The following is a 24436-nucleotide window of genomic DNA, read 5'->3' on the forward strand; positions in this document are numbered from 1 at the left end:
TCCACAGGGTCTCCCCAGCATCTCCAATGTCCCCAACACATTTTCCCCTCACCAAACTATTTTTCCCAATCACAGTGATTGGCACCAATCTCCTCTGAGTTGCTAGAGGTAAAAACTTGGGAGTTTGTGATCTAACACCTGGGAGGTGACCTCACACCAAGGAGGTGCAGAAAGGTAAAGAAGCCTCCCACCCTTTCCCCTTTTCTGGGGAAGACATTGGAACTCCACTCCTCATGAACTGTGTGTCCCCGACAAAGTCCCGATGTGGAAGTCTAACCTCCAGTGTGACTATATTTGGAGACTGGGCCTTTCAAAGGGGATTAGCAGTGAGTGAGATAAGAGATGGACTCTAATCCAGGGTGACTGTTGGAAAGGCCTGTGAGATCACACTGAGGTGCCTGTTACAGGCCACACAGAGGGGACTCTCAGGACACCAACCTGTCCACACCCTGATCTTGCACTTCCAACCTCCAAAACTAGGAGAAATACATCTCTCTTGTCTACAGCAGATATTTTTTCTGGGGGGGGGAGGTGGGGATGCTGGGCTATTCTGTTTTGGTAGCCTGTGGACATTTTTAGGTGTCAACTGGACTGGGCCATAGGGTGTCCAGACGTTTACTGCGACATTATTGTGAGTATTTCTGTGAGGGTATATCTGGATGAGATTAATACTTAAATCATTAGACTAAGTAAATCAGATTTCCCTCCCCCCGTGCCAGGACCTCCTCCAGTCAGAGCCCCTTCTGGAGTGGGTGCGTTCTTCCTGCCTGCACACTGGGATGCTGGTGCTTGTACTTCCTACTGGAAGTGAATCAGTGGTTCCCCCTGGGTCTCAAGCCTGCTGGACTTAGATGGGACCCACACCGTGGCTCTCTGGTTCTCAGACTCTGGACTCACACTGCAACTGTCAGACGTGCTTGCCTGAGCCTCCAGCTCAGCCCAAGACCTCCCCTCTTCCCAGTTGTTCATCTTCCTCACGGGGTGACTGCTGTATTTAGCTTCTTACATAATCTTTCAGAGTTTCTTTAGAATATAGAAGCAAAATGAGGGAATGTACAGCTATTTTTTCCACACACCCCCCCCCACACACACACACACACACAGACATTCCTTTCACAGAGGAACTACATTTCCTTGTCTGGGTGTTTCCTGATTCATTCGCTCAGGCCCTCCCAGTTTATATTTTTTGTGATGCTTGCCATTAGAAATGATAGTGCTATGGGGAATTTTGTATATGTCATTTTCTACATAAGCAAACACAACAGGTATGTAAAATGTAAAACGCGGGGGGGGGGGGATGACGTCACAACTTTGATAGATCTTATCAGATTTCCTTTAGATACGCAACAGCCACATATAAGAGTTCCCTGGAGCCTTAGTAATGGACTGTGTTCCTCAAACTTTTAGATTGTGTGTCTGGTAATTGAAAAGTTTGGATTGGTACAATCTTAAGTTGAATTTTTCTTTTTAGGAGTAAAATGAAGTATCTTTCCACAAGTCTTGGCCATTTTTATTTTCTTTCTTGCGAGATATCAATGGTAAGTTTTTTCTTATAGGTGGAAGGAAGGATCTCTCCTGTTATGACCTGAAAATATTTTTTCTGAGTTCCTCATTCAGTTCTGATGTAAGTATGATGTGCTGTGATTTGTAGGTGTCCCCCCAAAAATGCATGTGTTGGAAACTTAATCAGCAATAACCGTGCTGAGAGATGGAGTCTCAGGAGAGTTGACCCGGCCAGGAGGGGAGAGCGTGTCGACTTGACACCAGTACTGCAGGTGGATGGGGGTACTCGTACCCCTTTCTTCTCTGCCCTTCTGCCATGCCATGCCCTCGCCATGTTGTGACGCAGGAAGAAGGCCTTCACTAGACACAGCTCCCTGGTGCTGGCCCTCCAGAACTGCCAGCCACGGCCTTCCTGGGGTTGCAGATGACCTTCTCTGGCATTCTGAGTAGTAGCACAAAGTGAACTAAGACACGCTGTCTCTTGTTGTGTGCAATTTGTTTTTATTTGCTTTATAACTAGGTTAAGTGTTTCAAGTTTTGGGTTTTTTTAATGGCTTGTGGGTTCTGAGTCATGCTCAGAGGCCTTCCTTATGCCACAATACAGAGCTGTTACTCCTGCTGTCTCCTCTAGACAAGTTTGGTTTAGTTTTTTACATTCAATTCTTGATCATCTGATATGGACAACACACGGGTTAAGAGCCTGACATAGAGAGTCCACTTTATCTGTGTGTGTGTATGTTTGTTTGTTGTTGTTGTTGTTGTTTGTTTGTTTTCTTTTTTTGTACCAGTGATTGAACCCAGGGGTGCTTAACCATGCAGCCCCATCCCCAGCCCTTTTTTCTATTTTATTTAGAGACAAGGCCTCACTGAGTTGCCGAGTTGCGTTTTCACGGGTGACTATCAAGTTCCTCTCGGCACCCAGAATTGAGTGGTCTGTGCTCCTAGTCTAACTGAGAAACCATCTCTATCAGAACTAAGTCCTCATGTGAGATCTCTTTCTGGATTTTAATATTCTCTTCCGTTGGCCTGTCTGTTCATTTACAACCCAGTATGGCCCAAATTCATTATGAAGGATTTCTGTTCTGTTTTATTATCTGGCATTCTTTCTAGATTCTCTTCATTGTCTACATCTTTTGGCTTTTGTCAAATAAAACTTTAATTTGTCCCAAACAAAAGAAAAATAAACAGGAAAAACTGTATGGAGAATCTAATCATTTTATAGACATCTTAGGGAGAGGGGCACCTTTGCAATAGTCTTACTCACATCTCCTGAGAGGTCTTGAATGTTTTGAAATGTTCTTCATATAGGGCATGCACATTCCTGTTCCTTTGTTTCTTCCTTTTTGGTCTTGGTGATTGAACCCATTATGATTGATGCATTATCACTAAGCCGCATCCCTAGCCTTTTTTATATTTTCTTTAGAGATAGGGTCTCACTAAGTTGCTTAGGGTCTCACTGAGTTAATTGAGGCTGGCTTTGAACTCGCGATCCTCCTGCCTCAGCCTCCTGAGCTGCTGGGATGACAGGCGTGGGCCACCGAGCCAGGTGATTTTTCTTGCCATTCTCTATGGGGTTTTGTTCTTTCATATTCTCTGGATAGTTGCTATTTATATATTTGAAAGAGCGATTTCTGCATAGTGATTTTAGGACTCCTTGGTGTATGTCCCCATTACTTGCCATGACATCCTTCACCATGTCCTGTTGATTCTACCTTGAATAGACACTTGCATATGCCTGATTCTTGGCAGCACCACTAACACCTATGATGTCACCTTACTTCAAGACACTGATTTCAGCCAAGCCTGGTGGCGCCTGCCTCTAATCCCAACTGCTGGGGAGGTCGAGGCAGGAGAATCACAAGTTCAAAGCCAGTCTCAGCAATTTAGCGAGGCCCTAAGCAACACAGAGAGACCTTATCACTAAACAAAAATATAAAAAAGTGGGGCCTGAGGATGAGGCTCAGTGGTTAAGCACCCTTATACCAAACAAAAAAAGAAAAAAAAAACACAGAGATTTCTCATCCAGACAATTGCAGTATTCCATTAACTCCATTCTCCATACAGCAGCCAGAAAGATCTTTTTAAACACAAAAAGAACACTGTCTTAGACACTTGTGTGTAGCTATAACCAAGTACCTGAGGCTGGGTGATCAGTAAAGAAAAGAGTTCTTTACTTCGCAGTTCTGGAAGCCCCAAGAGTATAGCAGCCTCATGTGTTCAGCTTCTGGTGAGAGCCACATGCAGCATCAAACATGGCCAAAAGCGAAAGAGATCACATGGCAAGAACAAGAGGTACAGAAAACCAAGGAGCCCCACGGGGTTTATAAAAACCTGCTCTTAGAAACTACCCGACTCTCATGGGAACTACCCCAATCCCTCATGAGGGCAGCTCTCACGTGATCCACCTGCACCTCCCAACAATACAGCAGAGACCAAGCCTCAACAGGTCTTAGCAGGGACAAATCCCATCTGAGCCACAGAAAGCATTTTTCTATTCCCTTATCTAAAATACTTCTGAGGCTTCTCCTTGGATTAGAAGGAAATGCAAACTCCTTCCCATGAAGGTGAAGACTCATTCTGTTCTCAACTATCTCTTCTCATTTCTGGAATTGGAGTGACCAAGGCTTCTTTGGATTCTCAAACACACTACCTTCTTTTTCTTGACTCCCTTTTAATCTCTTTCACAATACTCAGTAGGATCATTCTACACCTATTTATGACTTACTTATTTTGTGTACCTCTTCCCCACTTCTTCCCCACTCTGCTACTTGCAAAGTACATAGTAGGTGTTCAATAAACATATTTAGTGAATGAATCCACAAATATCTTTCCTGTTTATACAGTCAGAGCTTGGAAAGCTTAAATACATACATATGTGTGTGTGTGTGTGTGTGTGTGTGTATTTTTCCTGTTACTTAGCTTTATTCCCCATTCATGCTTTAAATCCCTGATTACCATCTGTCAAACGCTTATATTTCTAAGTCACTAGCTTCCCCCAGAAGCCTCATGGCCATCATAAATCTCTTCTCAGCATTTGTTCCCATGTACACAAAATATATAAGGTTATTTTCAAATAATGAAGTGCATATTGAATGTTACAGAAAAAGGTAAGGTTATACATATTTATGAGAACATTTTTCCCTAAGGGAATGATACCACTCTATATTTTCTTTATATATTATCTCTTTATTTAAAGAGAAAAACATTATTTTTCTCATTAAAAATTAATTTATTCTTGGTGTAACAATAAACAGTATGGAAATGAGGAAGTCAAAATATAAAAAGAAAAGATCTCCATAATTCCTAGTCCCAGAGAGGACTAGGGGTCACAGTTGAATGTATATCCATCTTTTTAGACTTTTTAAAATGCACATCATATTCGAGCACAGGCTGAGAATTCATCATTGTTGTTTTACTTCAATTTTACTACTGTTGGACCCAATTAGAGGAATAGCTCTGTGACTTGGATTCTGAACAATACATCTTGGATGTGTTTATGTGCTAAACATATAGCCTTACCCGATTTCTTTCTTTCTTTTCCTTCCTTCCTTCCTTCCTTCCCTTCCTTTCTCTCTCTCTCTCTCTCTCTCTCTCTCTCTCTCTCTCTCTCTTACTGGAGATTAAACTCAAGGGGGCTCAACCACTGAGTCACACCCCCTGCCCTTTTTATATTTTATTTAGAGACAGGTTCTCACTGAGTTGCTTAGGACCTCACCAAGTTGCTGAGGCTGGCTTTGAACTCATGATCCTCCTGCCTCAGCCTCCCGAGCTGTTAGGATTACAGTCATGCACCACCACACCTGGCTTCCTGACCCTGTTTCAACATTTGCCTAGTATTTCATTCATCTACTCTCCCTTGAAAGTCCCCTTCCCTCTTTACCATGTTAGTGCCGGGGGAGGAGAGGGTCATGAATTTGTCACGTTTCTGTTTTTAAGGACTGTGCTGCTCTTGGACACAAGGCTGAAAGTCTGGATCAGGGAAGGAGCCACTTCTCTGCTTCAACTTCCATATTGGTGGAGGAGGTATCAGAGCAAATAGAGAGTTCCTAAGAACCAGGTTCATGTTCAGAATCAATGAGCTAAGTGAATTTGTGTCACCTCCTGTCATTGGAATTCAGACCCTCTACTGCCATGCTGAAGGTATCTAAAAGGAAGTCATACCAGTAAGTTCTTATTTTTTCCTAACTTCCTGTTGTACAGAGCCCAGGTAGCTGAAATTTATTCCCGTTACACTGCCATGAATGCCATCAATATGGACTGTCAGACCTGTTTTGAGTGGGGAATGAAAATCACTGCAAAACTGATTATTTGGCCAACATCTGATAGGGACTGGAGAAGGCACTAATTGCTAGGCTTACGTTTCAGGAAGCAACTTATTTTGTGGTATTGGTGCCAGTTAATACAAAGGCCATGCTTGGTGACTACAGCATTTCCAACTAGCATTAATCTGATGTCACATAATCTCATTACCAGGTCAGGTTGGTACATGGGACACACTTCCATGTTTGCACATTTTATATACATTAGTTTGGAAAATGAAACTATTCTTCCCTGCCTTCAGCCCCTTCCCATAGTTTCTAGTAGAGTAGCTAAAATGATTTGAAAAGGTCTTTGAAAAGCTTCTTTGTCGAGGGCCCTTCAAATTAGCTCATCCTAAAGAATTCAAAGCCTGTGCCATTTTTACAAGTGTTTATATAGCAAGGACCACATCCAAACAATACAGGGCCCTGGGCTGATATGGAGACCAGGGAAGGAGGTTCCCAAGAACTGGTACAGCAATGAAGCCACTGGAGTATGAGGCTCCCAGGGCCAGTCTCACAGGTGAGTGCTCTGCCTTTCCAGAAAGACCTTCCCCTCCTCAGTCCCAGTGGGCCTGAGTCCAGAATCCCACATTAGTGACCGACTCCCTGAACCCCATCCCCGAACCATCCCCTCTGGCCTAGTCCATCCCAGCGTCCCCATATCTGAATTCCACATGTTTTTGGATTTCTACTCTTGGAAACTGCATCCTTAAGCTTCCCAGTTTATTCTGGGTAAAGCCCAATAAAACATAAATGAGTACAGGCCCTGAAACCTTCCATTCAGCACCTAGCAGTGCAACTTGGACCAAGTGACATATCTCCTTTGTACCCTGACTTCCTCCAGTGAAAAGGTGGTCTAGTCTGTCTAAAACTAACAAGTAAAAGGAGGAAGAAAAGGGGTCTAACAGCATTCTCTGTCTCCTTGGTTTGGCAGGAGGATTAAATACAATATTATCCATTGTTCCTGGAAATACCCATTATAATTAATATTATTAGAGCAGAAAACCTATCTGGCATCAACGGGGCAGAGGTGTTTGATTTTTTTTTTTTTTTTTTGAATGACTTTTTTGAATGAAATGTGCTTACCCTAAAAAAACACTTTTTTTTTTATGTACAAAGGGAAATGATGTTATAACTATTTAAAAAGATTCCGCTGGGAACAAAAACCTACTTGAAAATTACTAAATTGGACTTATATGAATTGCTCATTTAAGCAGATGGTAAGAAAGAGAGAGTAAATCTGTTTTCAATTTTTTTTTTAGTCTTTAAGAAGATGAAGGGGCCAATAGCAAATAGAAGTGTGGAAAGCATTTTGCAATCAAGGACACACAGGCCCTGGAGGAAGGAAGAGACCACCCTTCCTAACTAGCAGGTAGTGAGGCTGCTGACTTCAACCACAGAGATCACTTCCTCCACACCAGGCTCCAAGCCAACGCTGTCACCACTTTAGTCATTTTCCCGGCATCTGGGAGGCCAGGAACCATTATGACTCCCCTTCTAGGACACACAAAGGATGTGGAACCTGCCCAGGAAGAGGTCTCCTGCCCGCTGTACTGAGCAGGTGAGGATGCTCCCACGGTCCTGGTCACCGTGGTCCTCAAGCAGCCCCTAGAGAAAGCCGAGCTCTGGAAATGTGTGGTTCCAGGAAAAAAGGAATCCTGGTGATGTTGATTAAAGTAGGACTTGCCTCCCCAAGAGGAATGACACTGTAAGAAACAGAAATGAGGTACGTGGGTGTGAAGAGGGACTTCTCTAAATTGAAAGAAATACTGCCTCTGAAAACTAGAACCAAACTGGCGGCAATAGTTACCTCATTTAGAAATATTGGTAAATACCCACCATGTGCCACAGGGACTGTTTTAGTCTTTTTTTTTTTTTTTTTGGGGGGGGGGGGCTGCTGTGATCAAAAGATCTGATAGGAACAACTAGAGAAAGAAAAGTTTGTTTTGGTGCTCACAGTTCCAAAGGCCTCAGGTCATAGACACCTGGCTCCATTCCTCAGGGCTCAAGGTGAGGCAGAACATCATGGCCGAAGAGTGTGGCAGAGGAGCTGGGCATGGGTGGTGCACGCCTGTAATCCCAGCGGATGGGGACGCTGAGGCAGGAGGATCTTCAGTTCAAAGCCAGCCTTAGCAACGGTGAGGCCCTAAGCAACTCAGTGAGACCCTGTCTCTAAATAAAATATAAAATAGGACTGGGGATGGGGCTCTAAGCCTTGCATTGCATCACACATGAGCTTCTATCTAAATCGAAATTATAACAGGTATATATCAGTTCAGAAGATAAAGTTGGGCTGAGGATGTAGCTCAGTGGTAGAGCGCTTTCCTGGCCTGTGCGAGACCCTGGGTTCAGTGCCTAGTACTGCAAAATAGATAAATAAATATGAAAAAGAAGACAGACTCGTCCATTGCTCTCATGCTTCTTAAAGTCTAACAAATGCCACCAGCTAACCCAACAAGGTGGGAAAAGTCCTGGGCTCGGCGGGCATATTGCATTCTGATATGGTGAGACTTACCAGAGTCCATGAGAGCCTATTGCTCGTAAATAGCTGGGTTAACTGAACTGTTGGAAAATCACGACACTGCACTTGGACACACTGTGTTTCCATCTAATTTGGCTTTAGTGTGAGCATGGTCTGGATTTGAGCCAGAAGTCCGGGATTTCCAAGTTCTGTTGGTGGTTCTAATGTTGAACCCCAGGTCTGAAGATCTCATTTCACGGGATGTAGAGAAGACGACATAAGGATTTGAGGCTCTAAGGATAAAGTCTCAAATTAAACATTTGTGGGATTCCCATATGGGCTCTGAAGCCTGAGCAATAGAATTGAGGATAGTGTTCTGGAATAGCAAGAAATAAGGCCTAACACGGAGCATCCCTTCCAGATCTGCCCTGAGCTGGTCACGAACAACTGGAGCAACAATGTTCTGAGCATGCTCCAGAGAAGCTCTTAAGAACTTGGGATTTAGCACTGGAAGAAAGAGGAACGTTCTCACAGATCATATTTACCAGGCCAGGTGCAAGGGCTGAGCCACCAAGAACAATTAGGTAAAAGACTCTGTGTTCCTTAGGCTGCTCCAAGATGGAGATCACACACTTTGGGGGTGAACCAATCCCTGTGCAGACCCCAACTCTTCACATTCTGGCTCTGTGGTGTTTGGCAAGTCATTTAACTTTGCTAAGTCTTATTTTCATCATAAGTAAAATGAGAGCAAGTGGCAGGATTGCTCAGAGAACCCAATGATTAGCACATAGTAGGAATTCAAAAAAGAGAATCTAATATTATTGTCACCATTTCTCAACATTATGCTGCACTGGAAGTTAGTAGTAGGAAGACTGTTAAAAAAAGTATAGCTGGGCGCAGCCGCGCCTGCCTGTAACCCTAGCAGCTGGGGGGGGAGGGGGGGGCTGAGGCAGGAGGATCGCGAGTTCAAAGCCAGCCTCAGCAACTTAGTGAGGCCCTAAGCAACCCAGGGAGACCCTGTCTCTAAATAAAATACAAAATACGGCTGGGGCTCAGTGATTGAGTGCCCTGAGTTCAATCCCTGGTACCAAAACTGGTTTCCAAAAAAAATAAAAAATGTACACTAAGGTCATTTGCCCACATGGCCAGCAAACAAGACACCGTTTCTCCCTACTCCCATCCTGTGAATAAACTAGATCAGAGAGGGTGATACCCAAGGTCACAGAGCTCAGCCACTCTCAGTTCCTCTGAGGGACTTCACTCTCCACAGTCCGGTGCTCTATCTTTTCCCTGAAGTCACCTGTTGCTGACCGCTCAGGAAGCCATTCACTGGCCCCCTCTGCTCTATCATTTGGGTGTGGCTTTCCCTTTCTGTGGAAATAGATGGCTTTGCTTCAGGCCCCTTCCTGCTGCTTCAGTGGTATTCAGCCAACAGGGTCATTTGTGATGCCATCTCTTTCATTTCCATCCCCCAGATTATCTTGGGCTAGTGACTGATGTTGATTATCACTCCTCTGGGGCCCAATTTTCAAGAAGAATCAGCCAAAGACGACTTCCACTTTAACCTACAAAAACATTCAATTCCAATAAAGCCCCAGGAGAGGGGAAAAAATGGGTTAAAAACTCTTTGTTAATTCCAAGTAACCACAAAGTTCCGCATCTTTGAGAACAAACTTTTGTGAGGGGTCATTTATTTTCAAAATCCACTTTCCCACCCGGCTTGATGGTGCATGCCTGTAATTCCAGCAGCTTGGGAGGCTGAGGCAAGAGGATCGTGAGTTCAAAGCCAGCTTCCGTAATTTAGTGAGGCCCTAAGCAACTCAGTGAGACCTTGTCTCTAAATAAAATACAAAATAGGGCTGGGGATGTGGCTCGTGGTTAAGTGCCCCTGGGTTCAATCCCCAATACCAAAAGAAAAAGAATAATCTACTTTCCCTTCCTGGACTCTATTATTCTGTGTAGTTCTTTATAGAACCAGACTCCAAACTGATTTTAAAAATATACATAATAAAGAAGCCATTTTAGCACAGTGGAACCAAAATTGAGAGACCACATTTGGTCAATATTTGTTGAGCATCAACTGTGTCAGACCTCTCCTAGGTGCTGAAGGAAAAAAAAACCATGGAACACCAGTGAAAATCCGAGATGATTCTCATCAAGTCCTCACCATTAGACAAACATGTCTAAGTGTCAAAGAAAAATCATACATAGAAGAGAAAATCGAGGCAATCCTCTGGACAATTTTTGCTACCCTCTCCCCTACCAGTCCCCCCTAAAATCTAGCAAACTCTGATTAATAATTTATTCATTATTTTAAGAATTATGAAATGGGATCATATCACTGAAACAGAATTTAAATCCTCACTATCACTAGGCAGGGATTCTGGTCAAATTACTTCACTTTTTTGGGACGTCATTATTGTCATGTCACCTGTGAAACGAAATTTGACTGACATTGCTTGACTTGTACAGCGGCTGTAAAAACTAAACAGTGTTTATTAGCACATGGGCTGGTACTCGATAAGGACTCAATAAAAGATTACTACTTAGACAAAAGGTTTTGATCTGAATTAGCTCAAGTATCTTCATCATTCCAAACATCTCTTCCTAAGATTCTCTAAGACTCCAAAGTCCAAGCATGGTGGCACATGCCTGTTATCCCAGTGGCTCAGGAGGCTGAGGATCTTGAGTTCAAAGCCAGTCTCAGCAACTTAGGGAGGAGCTAAACAACTCAGCAAGACCTTGTCTCTAAATAAAATATAAAAAAGGGCTGAGGATGGGGTTCAGTGGGTGAACCCCATCAGTGGTTCAGCTCATAGATTGATATTTTTCTGTTCCATGCTGAACTCTTAGCAAGTGCTCTGGGGTTCAATCCCTTGTACTAAAACAAAACTCCTTTATAGCACAGATGCAGAGGTGCAGTAATCCACCGAGGAAAGGAGGACGTGAAATGCAGAAGTCCAGGGTCTCCATCACCTCGGGTGGTCTCAGGAGATACTTGATATCTCCTCCCCCTTCAGCTTTTGTGGATAAGACTGTGTTGTATCAGAAACAGTTTTCCCAAACTGTAGACAAAGTTCATTCATAAAGCAAATTTTTAGAAAAGAAGCACAGGAGATGGTTCACACAGAGAAATCAGTTGCTACATGTAAAATTTATACCCTCTTTGGTTCTCTTCATCAGGAGTGGTTTGACTTGAAAGAGAAGGAAATCATCTAATGGAAAAATACTGAAAAGTACTCTATTTCTGAGTAATTTGAGTAAAAGTACTATCATAGTTTTTACTGGAATCAGCTCATAGATTGATTTCTTGATATTTTTCTGTTCCATGCTGAACCCTTAGCAAGTCCCAGGCTCTGAGGAATTTTATCACATAATGAAAGAAAGATGACATATCAGAAGTACACTTCCATAGATTGTTTTAAACAGTCAAGACTGCCAATCCTTTAAATCACCTCTACACTGTTGATGGGGATTGTCAATTAGTACCACCACTCTGGAAATCAGTATGGCGGTTCCTCAAAAGAGTAGGCATGGAACCACCGTAGGACCAGCTATCACTCCCTGGCATTTATCCTAAGGAATTAAAGCCATCATACTACAGTGACACATGGACACCATGTTTATAACAGCACAATTCACAATAGCCAAACTATGGAATCAGCCTGGGTGTCTGTCCATCAACGGAAGAACGGATGAAGAAAATGCAATATATATATATATATATATATATATATATATATATATATATATACACACACACACACACACACACACACACAATCGAGTTTATTCAGTCATAAAGAAAAATGAAATTATGTCATTGGCAGGAAAATGAATGGAACTTAAGACCATCATATTAAGCCAAATAAGCCCAACTGAGAAGGTCAAGGGTCATATGTGAAAGCTAGAGAGGAAAAAGGAAAAGAGAGGTGGGGGCAGGGAACTCCTGAAAATCAAAGGGAGATCAGTAGAGGAGAGGGACCAGGGGCTAGGAGGGGTGGACCGTTGGGGGGAGGGCTGGGGAGAGCCCAATTACATTGTTAAACTGGGTGCATTCCTAACAACAAATCTCATCATTATACAACTATAACATACCGATAAGAAATGTGGAAAGGGAAAAAACTGCCATCCTTAAAAATCTCAGATTGTGTGCATGACAGACGGGTACTTTACCAACTTTATGTAGTATATACCCATTATGAAATTCCAGTAATACAGCCACACCGTGGCCACAGTAACAGATTTGGATTAGTAACTTATTTAGGAAATTCCAATCTTGCCAAGTCATTTTCCTCTCTACCTGGACAAATGCACATAGGAATATTTCTAGAATTGTGAGTGCTTCTAGCATATTGCTCTTTGGTGCCAAATCTTTGGTATTTTCAGTCCTGAGTGGTAGACTACCAAACAACAGAGAACCCTGGTTCTAGGACACTTGGGCAAACATATACACACACACACATTATATACACATTTATGTTTTAAATATATATTTAAGTATCATCTATTTATTTATATCATATCTTTTACTGAAATTGCCATTTCCTTTCTCTTGAAATCAGCACATCCTCTCTCCCTGAGAGCTTTTGAACCACCCAGGATTAAACAGTTTTCTTTCTCTTCTCTTCCCTGCTCCTCCCCCCGCCATTCCCACTCTCTCTGGCGTAAGTTCTGACTTTCAAATATGCATCCTCAGTCGCAGGGAGCTGTAGCTGGAAGAGTCTGCTCTGAGCAGCTCCAAGCATCTCTGCCCAAAGCCAACGGAAGTGAATGAGAAATCCCTCTAGCTACTGGTACTTCCCCTAGGGATCCACAACCTCGCACTACGTCCCTCCCTCTCTCCTCCCCTCTCTAAACCCGGGGTAGTTAGGGGCGCCAAAGTCCCCGCCCCTTTTCGCTGCCCGGAGCCGTTCCTAACCTTTTTTGGGCTGGGGACCCACAGGAACCTACAGACCCTCTCGGGATAAGGGCAGAAGTTGGGAGAAAGCAGTTTCAAAATGTTGCGAAACTTTCCAGGGACCACGGGCTGGAAACAGGGCTCGATTTGCAGGAGTGAGAACCCTGTCTTTAAACTCTTGGCTTGGGGCGATTAAATCGAGAGAGGAGCTCAGGTGCCAGATCCCGGCGCGAGTGAGCAGGAGTAGGACGCCAAGGCACCCTGCGCTGGGTTACTTTCACTTACAAGAAACACCAAAAAAAGAGGACTGGTGGAGAGAGACGGGGACAGGAGAGAGAGAGAGAGAGAAAGGAAAGGGGGAAATACGGCAAATAGGGGCGCAGTGGTAAGGGGAGAAAGAGGCCAGCGGTGGGGGCACCGGAGAGAGTCTGAGTCCCTAGAGTCTCTAGGAGGGCCGGGAGGTAAACAGAAGGAAAGAGACCCGGGGTGCGGCGGGGGCGGGGGCGGGGGGAGTGCTGCGCGTCTGGAAAGGGAGAGAACTTTCTCTGCTCCTGCTCCCCAGGGCAGGGAGTCTCAGAAAACCCATCTCAGGGAGGTGGCGCTGGCTGCGATCGACGGGCCAAGCGCGGCTGGCGCCTCTGGCCCCGGCCTGTTGTGGCCTGAGGGGTCTCTCTCTCTTCTCTCTCTCTCTCTCTCTCTCTCTCTCTCTCTCTCTCTCTCTCTCTCTCTGCGAGTCGCGCACGGGCCGAGGAGGGGACACGGTCTGGAAGGAGGCGGGCCGCGCTCGCCTGGCTTCCTCCTCCCCTCTGCTCCTCCTAGAGGCGTGCACGGGGGTATTTGAGCGGCGGAGGACCCGGCCCCCGCCCCCGGCCCCCATTCAAGAAGCCGCTCGGCTATCCGCGCCAGCACAGGGCGCCCAGCGCCTCGGAGCGCACGTTCCGCGCCCGCTCGCTGGACATTATGCGGCCGAGCAGCCGAGCCCCAGTCCTCCTCCTCCTTCTCCTGCTCCTCCGGCTCCTCCTGCGGCCCGAGCGGCTCAGCTCTCGGCAGGCGGCAGCGTTGCTCAGCCGCGCGCAGACGGGACCCTCACCGCACGACCTCAGCGACTCCTAAAGTCAAAAGTTGGTGGCCGCGCCGGGCTCCGCGCGCTCTCCACGGCTGCTGCCTAGCGTCGCCGCCGCAGCCTAGGCGGGCAGGAGGGAGGGGGTGGGGGCAGGGGGGAGGGGTGGGGAGCACCATGCAGTTTGTATCCTGGGCCACACTGCTAACGCTCCTGGTGCGGGACCTGGCCGAGATGGGGAGCCCAGACGCCGCGGCGGCCGTGCGCAAGGACAGGCTGCACCCGAGGCAAGGTAAACGAGGCTCTGGCCCCTGGGACCCCCTCTGGCCCGGTCGCTGCCTCCCTGAACTCGCTCCCGGGCGGGGGCACCCCGCAGCGGAGGCCTCTCCTTTTCCTAGAAAGAATTACCTCCCGCTTTGGAACCTCTCCTTCTTTGGGTCAACCCCCAGCCAATTGTTAGGGACACACTTTAATTTAGTTACTCCCCACCACCCTTGCTTCTAGCCTGATCTTTCACCTTCCCTAACCCACGCCTCAAATTAAAGTTACTAAGTAACTGGGGCCACCAGATAGCGCACGTTTTATTTTATTCAAGGCATTCATCAAAGATCTGAAATTATCTTATGTATCTTGACTCGTTCATTGTCTGACTTCCAGTGGTTGTATCCTCTGCGCCCAGCATTGCTCTTGACTGTTACTGTTACATAGTAGGTGCTCAGCAAATATTTGTCCAATGATAAAGGGTGAAAGGGTCGAGTCAAATGGTCTAGAAAATAAGTCCGGACAAAGTCCCCATCTTCGTTTTAAAATGAAAACTTGCCGGGAAATGAACTATTGGCTCATATACCTCTGCTTCTCTCTGCAGTGAAATTATTAGAGACCCTGAGCGAATACGAAATCGCCTCTCCCATCCGAGTGAACGCTCTCGGAGAACCCTTTCCAGCGAACGTGCACTTCAAAAGAAGGCGACGGAGCATTAACTCTGCCTCTGACCCCTGGCCTGCCTTCGCCTCCTCCTCTTCCTCCTCTACCTCCTCCCAGGCGCATTACCGCCTCTCCGCCTTCGGCCAGCAGTTTCTATTTAATCTCACCGCCCATGCCGGATTTATCGCTCCACAGTTCACTGTCACCCTCCTCGGGGCGCCCGGGGTGAACCAGACCCAGTTTTATTCCGAAGAGGAAGCAGAACTCAAGCACTGTTTCTACAAAGGCCATGTCAATACCAAGCCCGAGCACGCGGCGGTCATCAGTCTCTGCTCGGGAATGGTAAGTGGGCGCGTGCCCCCTGCCCTGCCCTCCCGCCTCGTCGCCTGCTTCTTTAAGACTTAATTGCTCTCCAGGCCCGGAGACGCTCCCTGCACCCAGAAACTCGTCTGGGTCCCTGGGGCTGGGGGCTGCTAGCTCTGCGTGCACGTACACTCCCAAGGATCGCACGCACCCGCCCCGAGAGGCTGGTGGATGTTTAGGGGGCTTTCTAGGGGCCAGAGTCGGCTCAGCTGTGCTTTGCCCAACGCTGCAAGGCGGCCTGGAAGTCGGTTTCCAAACTCGGAGAAAGTTGCTGGAGTTGTGGTTTGTTGCAACCAACTTGGCTGCCCGCGAGCGGAGCAGCTGAGCGCAGGGCGGACCCGACTCCTCATTGGCGCGTCCTGGGTCGGGATTGTGGATTGACAATTCCCAGCCACGGGTACTGGGAATTCCTTCTCAGTGTTTGGGGAACTGAGGCGAGTAATCTGGATTCTCCGCCTTCTCCCGGGACCTTTTATCAAGCGCAAAGAATCCTAAAACTGAACCGGAATGACAGGGAGCAGGTCGCGTCCCAGGAACGGAAGGGCGGGCCAAAGGCTCTGAGGGCGGGGGAGAGGGCGGAGCCTGCTTCCAACTCTGCGATTTAGGGTGGAAGCCGTGAGTGGGGGGTGCAGCGCAGTCCGACTCTGCACCCTGCTGGCGGGGTGGCCCAAGACGCAGGAATTATTGGGACAGAGCTTAAAGAGACTGCCCGGACGTGATTTTGGTTCTTCTGGAACCCGTGGTGGTTCCCTGGGAGTGTAGGCAGAAGGGATCCTCTGGGCAGGTTTCCCTAGGGAGGCTGGACGGGACTACGACCTCCCGGAGCTGCCAGATACGCACTTGGCAGGGGATCCAAGTTTGTACCCGCCCCCCCTGCTTTCCGACCCCCACCCCCTAGCCCTTTACCCTCCACTAGGTCTATAGGGCATCCTCTCCCTCTTCCCACGACATCCGAGGACCCGATGTACGCTTCTGGCCCCAGCCAGAATGATCCTTGACTTTCCCAAGCGACGTGCGTTTCTGCCACGCGCGTATGACGCAGAAACTTTCCCGGGCAGGCTCGCCTAGCTTACGGCGTGGCGTCGTACGCTCCTTTGGGTATTAAACCTTGCGTCTATGATGTGTCTACTCTCACCCAGAGCACCCACACTCCCCCCACCATCTTTTCTAAGTGGGGGCTTAAGTACTCACCCAGGGAGCTCGGCAGCCCCGTTGCGCGCTGCGGTCTTGGGTCTTAAGCTCCAGATCTGGACGTCGCATCCTCCTCCTCACGAGGGAAGGCTTTCGAGGGAGGGGTAAGCCAGCTTGAAGACGGGGAGGGAGGAGGTCTAGCCCACTGGGATGTGGGGAAGGGGCTGAACCTCTGCTCACCCCAGCTAAACGCCGGGAATCTCTGCGCCCGAAGCGCGTCGTGGAGATTGGGGGTAGGCGGAGACCGCAGTGTGGCTGGGCAGCGGAGGAGGGGTGCTGCGGTGAGTGAGTCATCGCTGCCCGGAGACCTAGGGCCTGGACGGTGGGATCCCTTGGGTCTTTAGCAGGTGATGGCTTAGGTGGGCGCGAAGTCCGGCGTCTGACCGAGCGAGCTTCAGCGCCCCGGGGTTTCAAGGTAGTACCCTCCAATCCCTAGTCCCCGCGACTCGAGCTGCGAGTGCACGTCAAGTTTGTAAACACTCCTCACTCCTCCTCTCTCCCCGCCTCCGCCCCCCTCTGAAGCCGGGTGGCCCCAGCACTGGTTTGAATGTTTTGCTGCGCAGAACCTTCATTTCCATTGGTAGTTTTAGGTGGTAACACGTGGTCTTTGGGGGGAACTGAGAACCGAAGCCACTCCCTGGGCAATGGCCATCATATTCATATTGCGTTTGATTTGTCATCTGCCTCGTTTGGGGAAAAGAGTCTGCATGGATCTTAAAGATAGGTGCTCTCTGTACCTCCAGCCTTTAATCTAGTTCCAGCGCCCTGCCCCTTTGTGTTCCTTCTGCAATTTTTATTTCCTCCTGAGATTTCTCCTTACCGTTTTTGGAGCCTTGGAATTAGGATGTTCCAGATGTTTTGCCCAGGAAGTCTTCCACTCCTTTGAGTGGGCGGGGCCACCTGCATGTCAGTTATCCGTTCCCCAGAGTTCCAGCTCAGGTGTTTTGCTTACTTCTGAACATCCCTACCTCTCTTCTATTTTCCTTCTCTTTCCCCCTCCCCCGATTCCCCCCTCCCCCATCCCAGGCTCTCATTAGGACTGTTGTCTAAGACAAACTTCCACAGGCTCTTGTCTTCCAGTCTTTTCTCTAAATCCCTGCCCCCCCCCACACACACACACCACTAACAGATGAATGATGACTGAGCACAAGTACTCATCACCACTCTGCCCAGGTACTTTACGTAGCCCCCATGGCCCATGGTCTAGTAAACAACCATAGACTCCTTCATTGAGCAGTTAAGACCTCTTACATTACATTCGCTCACACCACAGCCATCTCACACTCAAGTTTTTCTCCTGAAATCCTATATTTCAGGCAATCTGCTTTATTCCCTCTGAATCACTTCATACAGCTTCCCATGTCCAAAACATACTCTTCTTAAAGCGTCAAGTACGCCCCCTTCCCAGGGAGACCTTCCCATACAGATAGATAGATAGCATCTCTCTGGTCCACTTAGCTGTCTCTCTGTTGTGATGCTTGCTGCATTCTTTCCTGCGTTGAAGTTCCCAGGTGCACAGATTCTGTTCCTTCATCCTTAGTAGCCAGGTCACCATCAATTCTTCTCTGGCATTGGATCCTTCAATCCTATGTGTACTTAATATGTACATTTGAAAAAGGATCCCCTTAGCCAAGAAAAGGTAACTCTGGCCCAGCAGCTATTTGTGAATCAATGGCAAAATCAATTTTGGTGCCATATTGTTATTGTCGTGCATGGAGCCGTTATCCTGGCACCATAATAAGCACTTTACTGTATGCATTGTTTTACCCAGAGCCTCCTGAGGACAGTGCTTCAAAAACCCATTTTACTATTAAGGACACTGAGGCTTTGACCTGGAGTCTTGCCTGAGGCCTCCCAGCTGGTCAGTGGCAGTTGGGACCCACTCTGGTCTTTCTGCTCAGTGCTGTGAACCATGAGTCAGAGACTCCATCTGTGCTCTTTCGGGAACTTCAGGATTTTTTTTTTGTAGAAAAGGCACCTATTTTAGTTGGAATCCTCAGTTCTTGACTTGTCCGGCTGCTTCTTCACCATTGGAGGGGAACTCTGAACAGATCACTCCCTTTCTGTGCCAGTGGTTTCCCCATTGACCAACCGCAGGTGGCCCAACTTCTCCACGTGCATTCCCAGGCTTTTCTTTAGTATTCCTGTCTCTGGTAGATTTCTCGTGTTTGGTGGATCTACCTGATTTGTGCTCAGAGAGCCCCGAAGTTACATGTTAATTTCAGAGAGAGATCCCCCGGTGAAAGGAAATGTGTTCAAAAGCCTCCTCTGGTAACCAGCCACTCTGTCTCTTCGATGACAGTAGAGCTGTTTCCTTCTTAAACAAGTCCTCCTGAATCATGTGGAAAACTGTCTTAAGAATACAAATTCTGGCCGGGTGCAGTGGCCCACACCTGTCACCCAGTGGCTCAGAAGAATGAGGCTGGAGGATTGAAAGTTCAAGGCCAACCTCAGCAACTTAGCAAGGCCTTAAGCAACTCAGTGAGACCCTGTCTCTAAATAAAATACCAAATAGGGCTGGGGATGTGGCTCAGTGGTTAAGTACCCCTGAGTTCAATTCCCAGTATCAAAAAACAGGATTTCCGGGGCAATTTTGATATTACCTGGTTTGGAGCCTGGTGCTTCTCACCTGTTATCATTTTTAAGAATACCCTGGGGGCTCATTAAAATCTGATTCCTGGAGCCTGCCCCAGATATTCTGATGCAGTGGATCAGGTTTGGGTTGGTGTATAATCATTTGCATTTCTAACAAGCTCTGCATGTGGCAGATGCTGGCCTTTGGGGACAGTCATTTCTCTTGTGCCCAGGAAGGGCAGAAGCCTGCGGATTATTTTCTGGTGTGGGAAACAGGACGGCGGAGAAAGAGAAGAGTTTGATTTCTTCTCTTAGACACCGCCCACTGGCACGACATGGAGTATTGGTTGGAGTATTGTCTGGTTTGGGTGGTGGGAGCTTGAAGTATCATGGACAGTTGGCAAAACTTGTTAGGAGTAGAAAGAGTGGCCTTTCTCAAGATGCTTAGCATGGTTGGTAGGAGCCCTGGTGGATCCTGCCATACCAGAAACCACTAATGAGTTCTAAGCCCTTCTAAGGTGTCAGGCGCTTTATTTGCATTCTCTCATTTAATCTGCAGAATGGTCCTTGACAGAAAGCATCTTTATCTCCACCTGACAAACAATAAGCTCCATCTCAGTGCAGTTAAAAAAGCCACCTGCCCAGTGCGGTGGCACACACCTGTAATCCCATCAGCTCGGGAGGCTGAGGCAGGAGGATCACGAGTTCAGAGCCAGCCTCAGCAACTCACTGAGGTCCTGAACAACTCAGTGAGACCCTGTCTCTAAATAAAATGTAAAAAAGAGCTGGGGATGGGGCACAGTGGTTAAGCATCCCTGGGTTCAATCTCTGAAAAGAAGGTACCAAGATGGCAGAGGGTGAAAATCTTCTCCATACATGCTGCAGTATTTTCACTGTAAACATGGACTGCAAGTCCTCTATGGGCAGAACTGCCCACAAAGGAAAGGGGTTGAATAGAATGAGCCTGTCTCTACTTGGAATTGTTCTGTTTTGTTTTGTTTTCCCTTCCATTGGCTAAATTCTGCTAAATCAACTTCTCTCTTCATTTGCAGCTGGGCACATTTCGGTTCCATGATGGGGATTATTTTATTGAACCGCTATTGTCCGTGGACGAACAAGACGATGAAGAGGAGCAAAACAAGCCCCACATTATTTATAGGCGTAGTAGCCCCCAGAGGGAGCCCTCTCCAGGAAGTCATACGTGTGACACCTCAGGTATTTGCTTCTTATTTAAGTGGAGATGCCAACTCTGTGAGATGGGTTCATTAGCCAGACTTCAGAGATGTAGCTCTTTTGCAGTTTGCAAGGCACTACTGTATCGTTGTCTTTTGTTCAGTCCTCCAGTGAGGTAGGTATACCCTCGGCCCCATGTAGATATGGAAACTTCAGAGCGGTTTAGTGACGTTTCAAAGGTTGCACAGCTGAAACTTGGCAAAGTGAGGATTCAAAAGCATGAAGTGGTGATTCCAATTCCTGTGTGGGCAGAGCTGAGTCTTCTGTTGCAAGTTGCTAATTTTTAGGACTCAGCTTTAGTAGTTTTTTGAAGCTGTGACAGTGATATACCCCATCAGCAATTGCTTGTATTTTCTTGGTGTGTTCTAGTGACTTTGTTTTTCTGGGCTTCTTCCTGTGTAGGGTTACAAGAATTGCCTTACAAATGGAATTTGCAAAATCTTTTGTTTTATCTGAAATTTTCCTACCAACTTCACTTTTGCTAATGTCCTGTGGTTTCAGGAAATAAAGGAGTGGGCCTGTACCCACTACTAGATCTCTTTCCATTCTGACCAGATTGTCACAGGCTGCTTACTGATCTGTTTGGCCACTGTCAGGGATCTGTCATTGCAGACACCTTGGAAAGCTGATGCTGGTCCCTGTTCTTCCATCTACAGTCCTACAGCAACCGCCATTGTCTCCTGAGCCTGGTTGCTTTCTACTTAATGATAGCTTATCGTTAAAATCATCCCTCAGGTGGGTGGGCTCAGTGGCTCACTCCTGTCATCCCGGCAGCTCGGGAGGCTGAGGCAGGAGGATCGTGAGTTCAAAGCCAGCCTCAGCCACTTAGCGAGATTCTAAGTAACATAACAAGACCCTGTTTCAAAATAAAACATAAAAAGGAGCTGGAGATGTGGCTCAGTGGTTGAGCGCCCCTGGGTTCAATCCCTGGTATAAAAAAAAAAAAAAATTACATCAACAAATTAACCAGCTCTTCAGGGTCTTCATAGTATGTGCAAATAACAAAACCTTCCAGACTGACAGGGAGTTCTTCAAATACTTCTCATATGATTGCTTGCTTCATTTTGTGTGTGGATCAGGTCATCCCCTGGTGATAGTATCTGGTGTCCTCTTCCCTCTTGGAATTGCTATTTCTAAAGTGAACCCTTTAATTAAAGATAGCATCAACCGATGACTAAGAGGGCGGCATCCTAGGTCTCGTGGCTTCACTGTATTCAGTTCTGTGTTCTGACCTCCAAGCCTGGATGAGTGTCACTGAAGTCCTGTCTTGCTCAAGATGAGCTGGGATTGGGTGGACATACCCATAGACAGTAGGCCCGGGAGCTTGTGTAGCATCAAGACTGCCACCACCAGCAAGTTTAATGGTCAAGGCATTTGTCACTATTTATTTATTTATTTATTTATGTATGTATGTATGTATGTATTTATCTGCCTATACTGCTAAGACCATTGCCCTTCACTTTTTGACTTCCCAAATCCATATTCCAAAGTACACTTTTTTTTTTGTACTGATTTTTTTATACTGATTGAATCCAGGGTGCTTAACCACTGAGCCATGTCTCCAGCCCTATTTTGTATTTTATTTAGAGACAGGGTCTCACTGAGTGGCTTAGGGCCTCACTGAGTTGCTGAGGCTGGCTTTGAACTCATGATCCTCCTTCCTCAGCCTCCCAAACCTCTGAGATTACAGGTGTGTGCCACTGTACCTGGCACAAGTACATATTTTAAATATGTCCATAAATGTATGTGAAGCATGTGATAGAAAAAATGTGTTTCTTCTCCTCCTTTCTTCATAACATGTTCAAAAGACACTGAAATAATATTCTTACCGATTAACTTTTAGAACATTATGTATTCTTTCCAAAAGTGGCTACAAACCAACATTTTAAAAAATTACTATTGGCGCTGCAAGTATATTATTTATACTGTTTCATTCATCTTTTTTTTTGGTATGGGGAATTGAACCCAGGGGCACTCAACCACTGAGCCCCATCCCCAGCCCTATTTTATATTTTATTTAGAGACAAGGTCTCACTGAGTTGCTTAGGGCCTCACTGTTGCTGAGTCTGGCTTTGAACTCCCGATCCTCCTGCCTCAGCCTCCCAAGCTGCTGGCACTACAGGCGTGGGCCACTGCACCCGGGCTGTTTCATTCTTCTTTATCACAAATTTATGAGATAGGTGCCATTCTGATTTCAGTTGTATCTGGGGAAGAAGCTGAGGCTTAGAGCAATGAAGTACCCTCGCCAAGATCTTACACCTAGTCCTCAGTAAGAGTTTCACGATCTTCTTACTCCAAGAGCCATTTCGTCTGTGTAGGTGACTGGTGGAAAAGGGAAGTTAGCTGGGAAGAGAAAGTCTCAGTGCTGACATTCCAGAAAATACTCAAGGTTCAATTATCCAAGTTAGTGGACATTTAATTTTCTGAGAGGACAAGTCATTGTCAAGACGTGTTAAAAACACTAAGAAGAAGGAATTTTAAGAGTAAATATTGAGCCAGGCTCAGTGTCTCATGCCTGTAATCCCAGCAACTCAGAAGCCTGAGTCAGGAGGATCTCGAGTTCAAAGTCAGCCTCTGCAAAAGTGAGGCCCTAAGCAACTCAGTGAGACCCTGTCTCTAAATAAAATACAAAATAAGGCTGGGGATGGGGTTCAGTGATCAAGTGGCCCTGAGTTCAATCCCTAGTACCAAAACAAAAAAGTAAAGATTGAGAACTATCAATGGAAGACGCCTTATTTTTTTCCACAAAAGCTTATTTGTGTTCTAATCATTACTGACATCTGGGCTGTATGTAACGCCTTCCAAGTCACAAATGCTGATTTTTAAAAATATATTTTAAAAAACTTTTTAGTTGTAGATGGGCACAATCCCCTTATTGTATATATTTATTTTTATGCGGCGCTGAGATCAACCCCAGTGCCTCCCCTGTGTTAGGAAGCGCCCTGCCACTGAGCCACCTCTCAGCCCCAATGCTGCTGTTCAGTTTCCTTGCCAGTGACCAATATGGTGTGCCCGGCCTTCACCCCCTGAGATGGATCAGGAGCCCAGCAGTTTCGGCTGGCTCTTCCAAAGATCGCTGCGGGACTCTGCCACTCTGGTTTCTCTCTTCCAGCTGCTTCTGCACCCCTTCTTTGAATTCAGATACAGGCGGCTCAGAACAGAGGCTCAGAACAGGTGGAAGGCACTTTGAACTGTGGCACAATCCACAAGCACCGTTAGAGGGACGGCTCTGCAGGTCTTGGAAATCTCCGACACCAGGTAGCCCTTGTCTAGGGAGTGAATGGAGATTGGGGTGGGCGTGGTCCCTCTTGCCAGAGAGGACAAGGGCCGCCTCCCTAGGCCAGTCATGCAGCTTCAGCCATGTGTCCTCCCACCCAAGAGCAGGGACACAAATGCAGATTCTTTAGAAACAAACGTATCTTGCAGAAAAATGGGATGGAACTAGAATCAGTGGCTTTCCTGCGTCTTCCAAGTGATTCAGACTAGAGCTCAGTGGGTGTGTCTCTGCTGAAGTTGGCTATAGGGCTGTGATCTCTGTCTCCTGCTGGACTTGACCTTGTATGTTGATGCCTTCTTTATCTAGGATAATACAGTATTTGCGATGGGGGAAACCTTAGCAGTCAGGTCTAATCCAATTCTCTAGTTGTAGACAGTATAGGAAACTGAGGCTCCGCTGTGGGGTCCCTCTCTCATTTCCAGCAGTGATCCTACCTAGGGACCATGTGGCAGAACTGTCTCTGGCCCAAGTCCTGGGACTGGTGCCCCAGAGTCCTCTGCTGAGCTAGGTGTCACCCTGGAGTTGCTGGATTCTGGGGATCTGAGCCAGGCAAGGCCTCTGGCCTAACCCAGATTACAGGTTGGTGGGACCAGGTCAGAAAAGGTCTAAGGGACTTGCTGGTGGCAGGGTTGAGAGTGCTTTCCGCCTG

At 46.8% G+C, this 24436-nt stretch overlaps 1 protein-coding gene and 1 long non-coding RNA gene across 11 annotated transcripts in view; one reads left to right on the plus strand and one right to left on the minus strand.

The window, feature by feature from the left end:
* Nucleotides 1–17200, minus strand: part of LOC124098120 (uncharacterized) — a 272483-nt gene extending 255283 nt beyond the window's left edge. For 3 of the 8 annotated variants that reach the window (XR_009227560.1, XR_009227558.1, XR_009227556.1), the window contains exon 1: nt 16704–17192. This is a non-coding gene — a long non-coding RNA (uncharacterized LOC124098120). Of the gene's footprint in view, nt 1–16703 lie in introns of all 8 variants that reach the window. The other 5 variants (XR_006853475.2, XR_006853474.2, XR_009227559.1 and 2 more) reach the window with 4 other exon arrangements.
* Adamts9 (ADAM metallopeptidase with thrombospondin type 1 motif 9) overlaps nt 14396–24436 on the plus strand; it is a 157669-nt gene continuing 147628 nt past the window's right edge. For 2 of the 3 annotated variants that reach the window (XM_046452740.2, XM_046452741.2), the window contains exons 1-3: nt 14396–14517; nt 15091–15491; nt 20330–20492. In XM_046452740.2, coding sequence (XP_046308696.1) covers nt 14403–14517; nt 15091–15491; nt 20330–20492 — 679 coding nt within the window. In that variant the 5' untranslated portion in view covers nt 14396–14402. Of the gene's footprint in view, nt 14518–15090; nt 15492–20329; nt 20493–23064; nt 23769–24436 lie in introns of those variants that run through there. The other variant, XM_058582078.1, reaches the window with a different exon arrangement.

This window comes from Marmota monax, unplaced genomic scaffold, assembly GCF_021218885.2.
Source record: "Marmota monax isolate L192 unplaced genomic scaffold, Marmota_monax_Labrador192_F-V1.1 WCK01_AAM20220418_F8-fsc00042, whole genome shotgun sequence".
In the NCBI taxonomy this organism is placed as follows: domain Eukaryota; kingdom Metazoa; phylum Chordata; class Mammalia; order Rodentia; family Sciuridae; genus Marmota; species Marmota monax.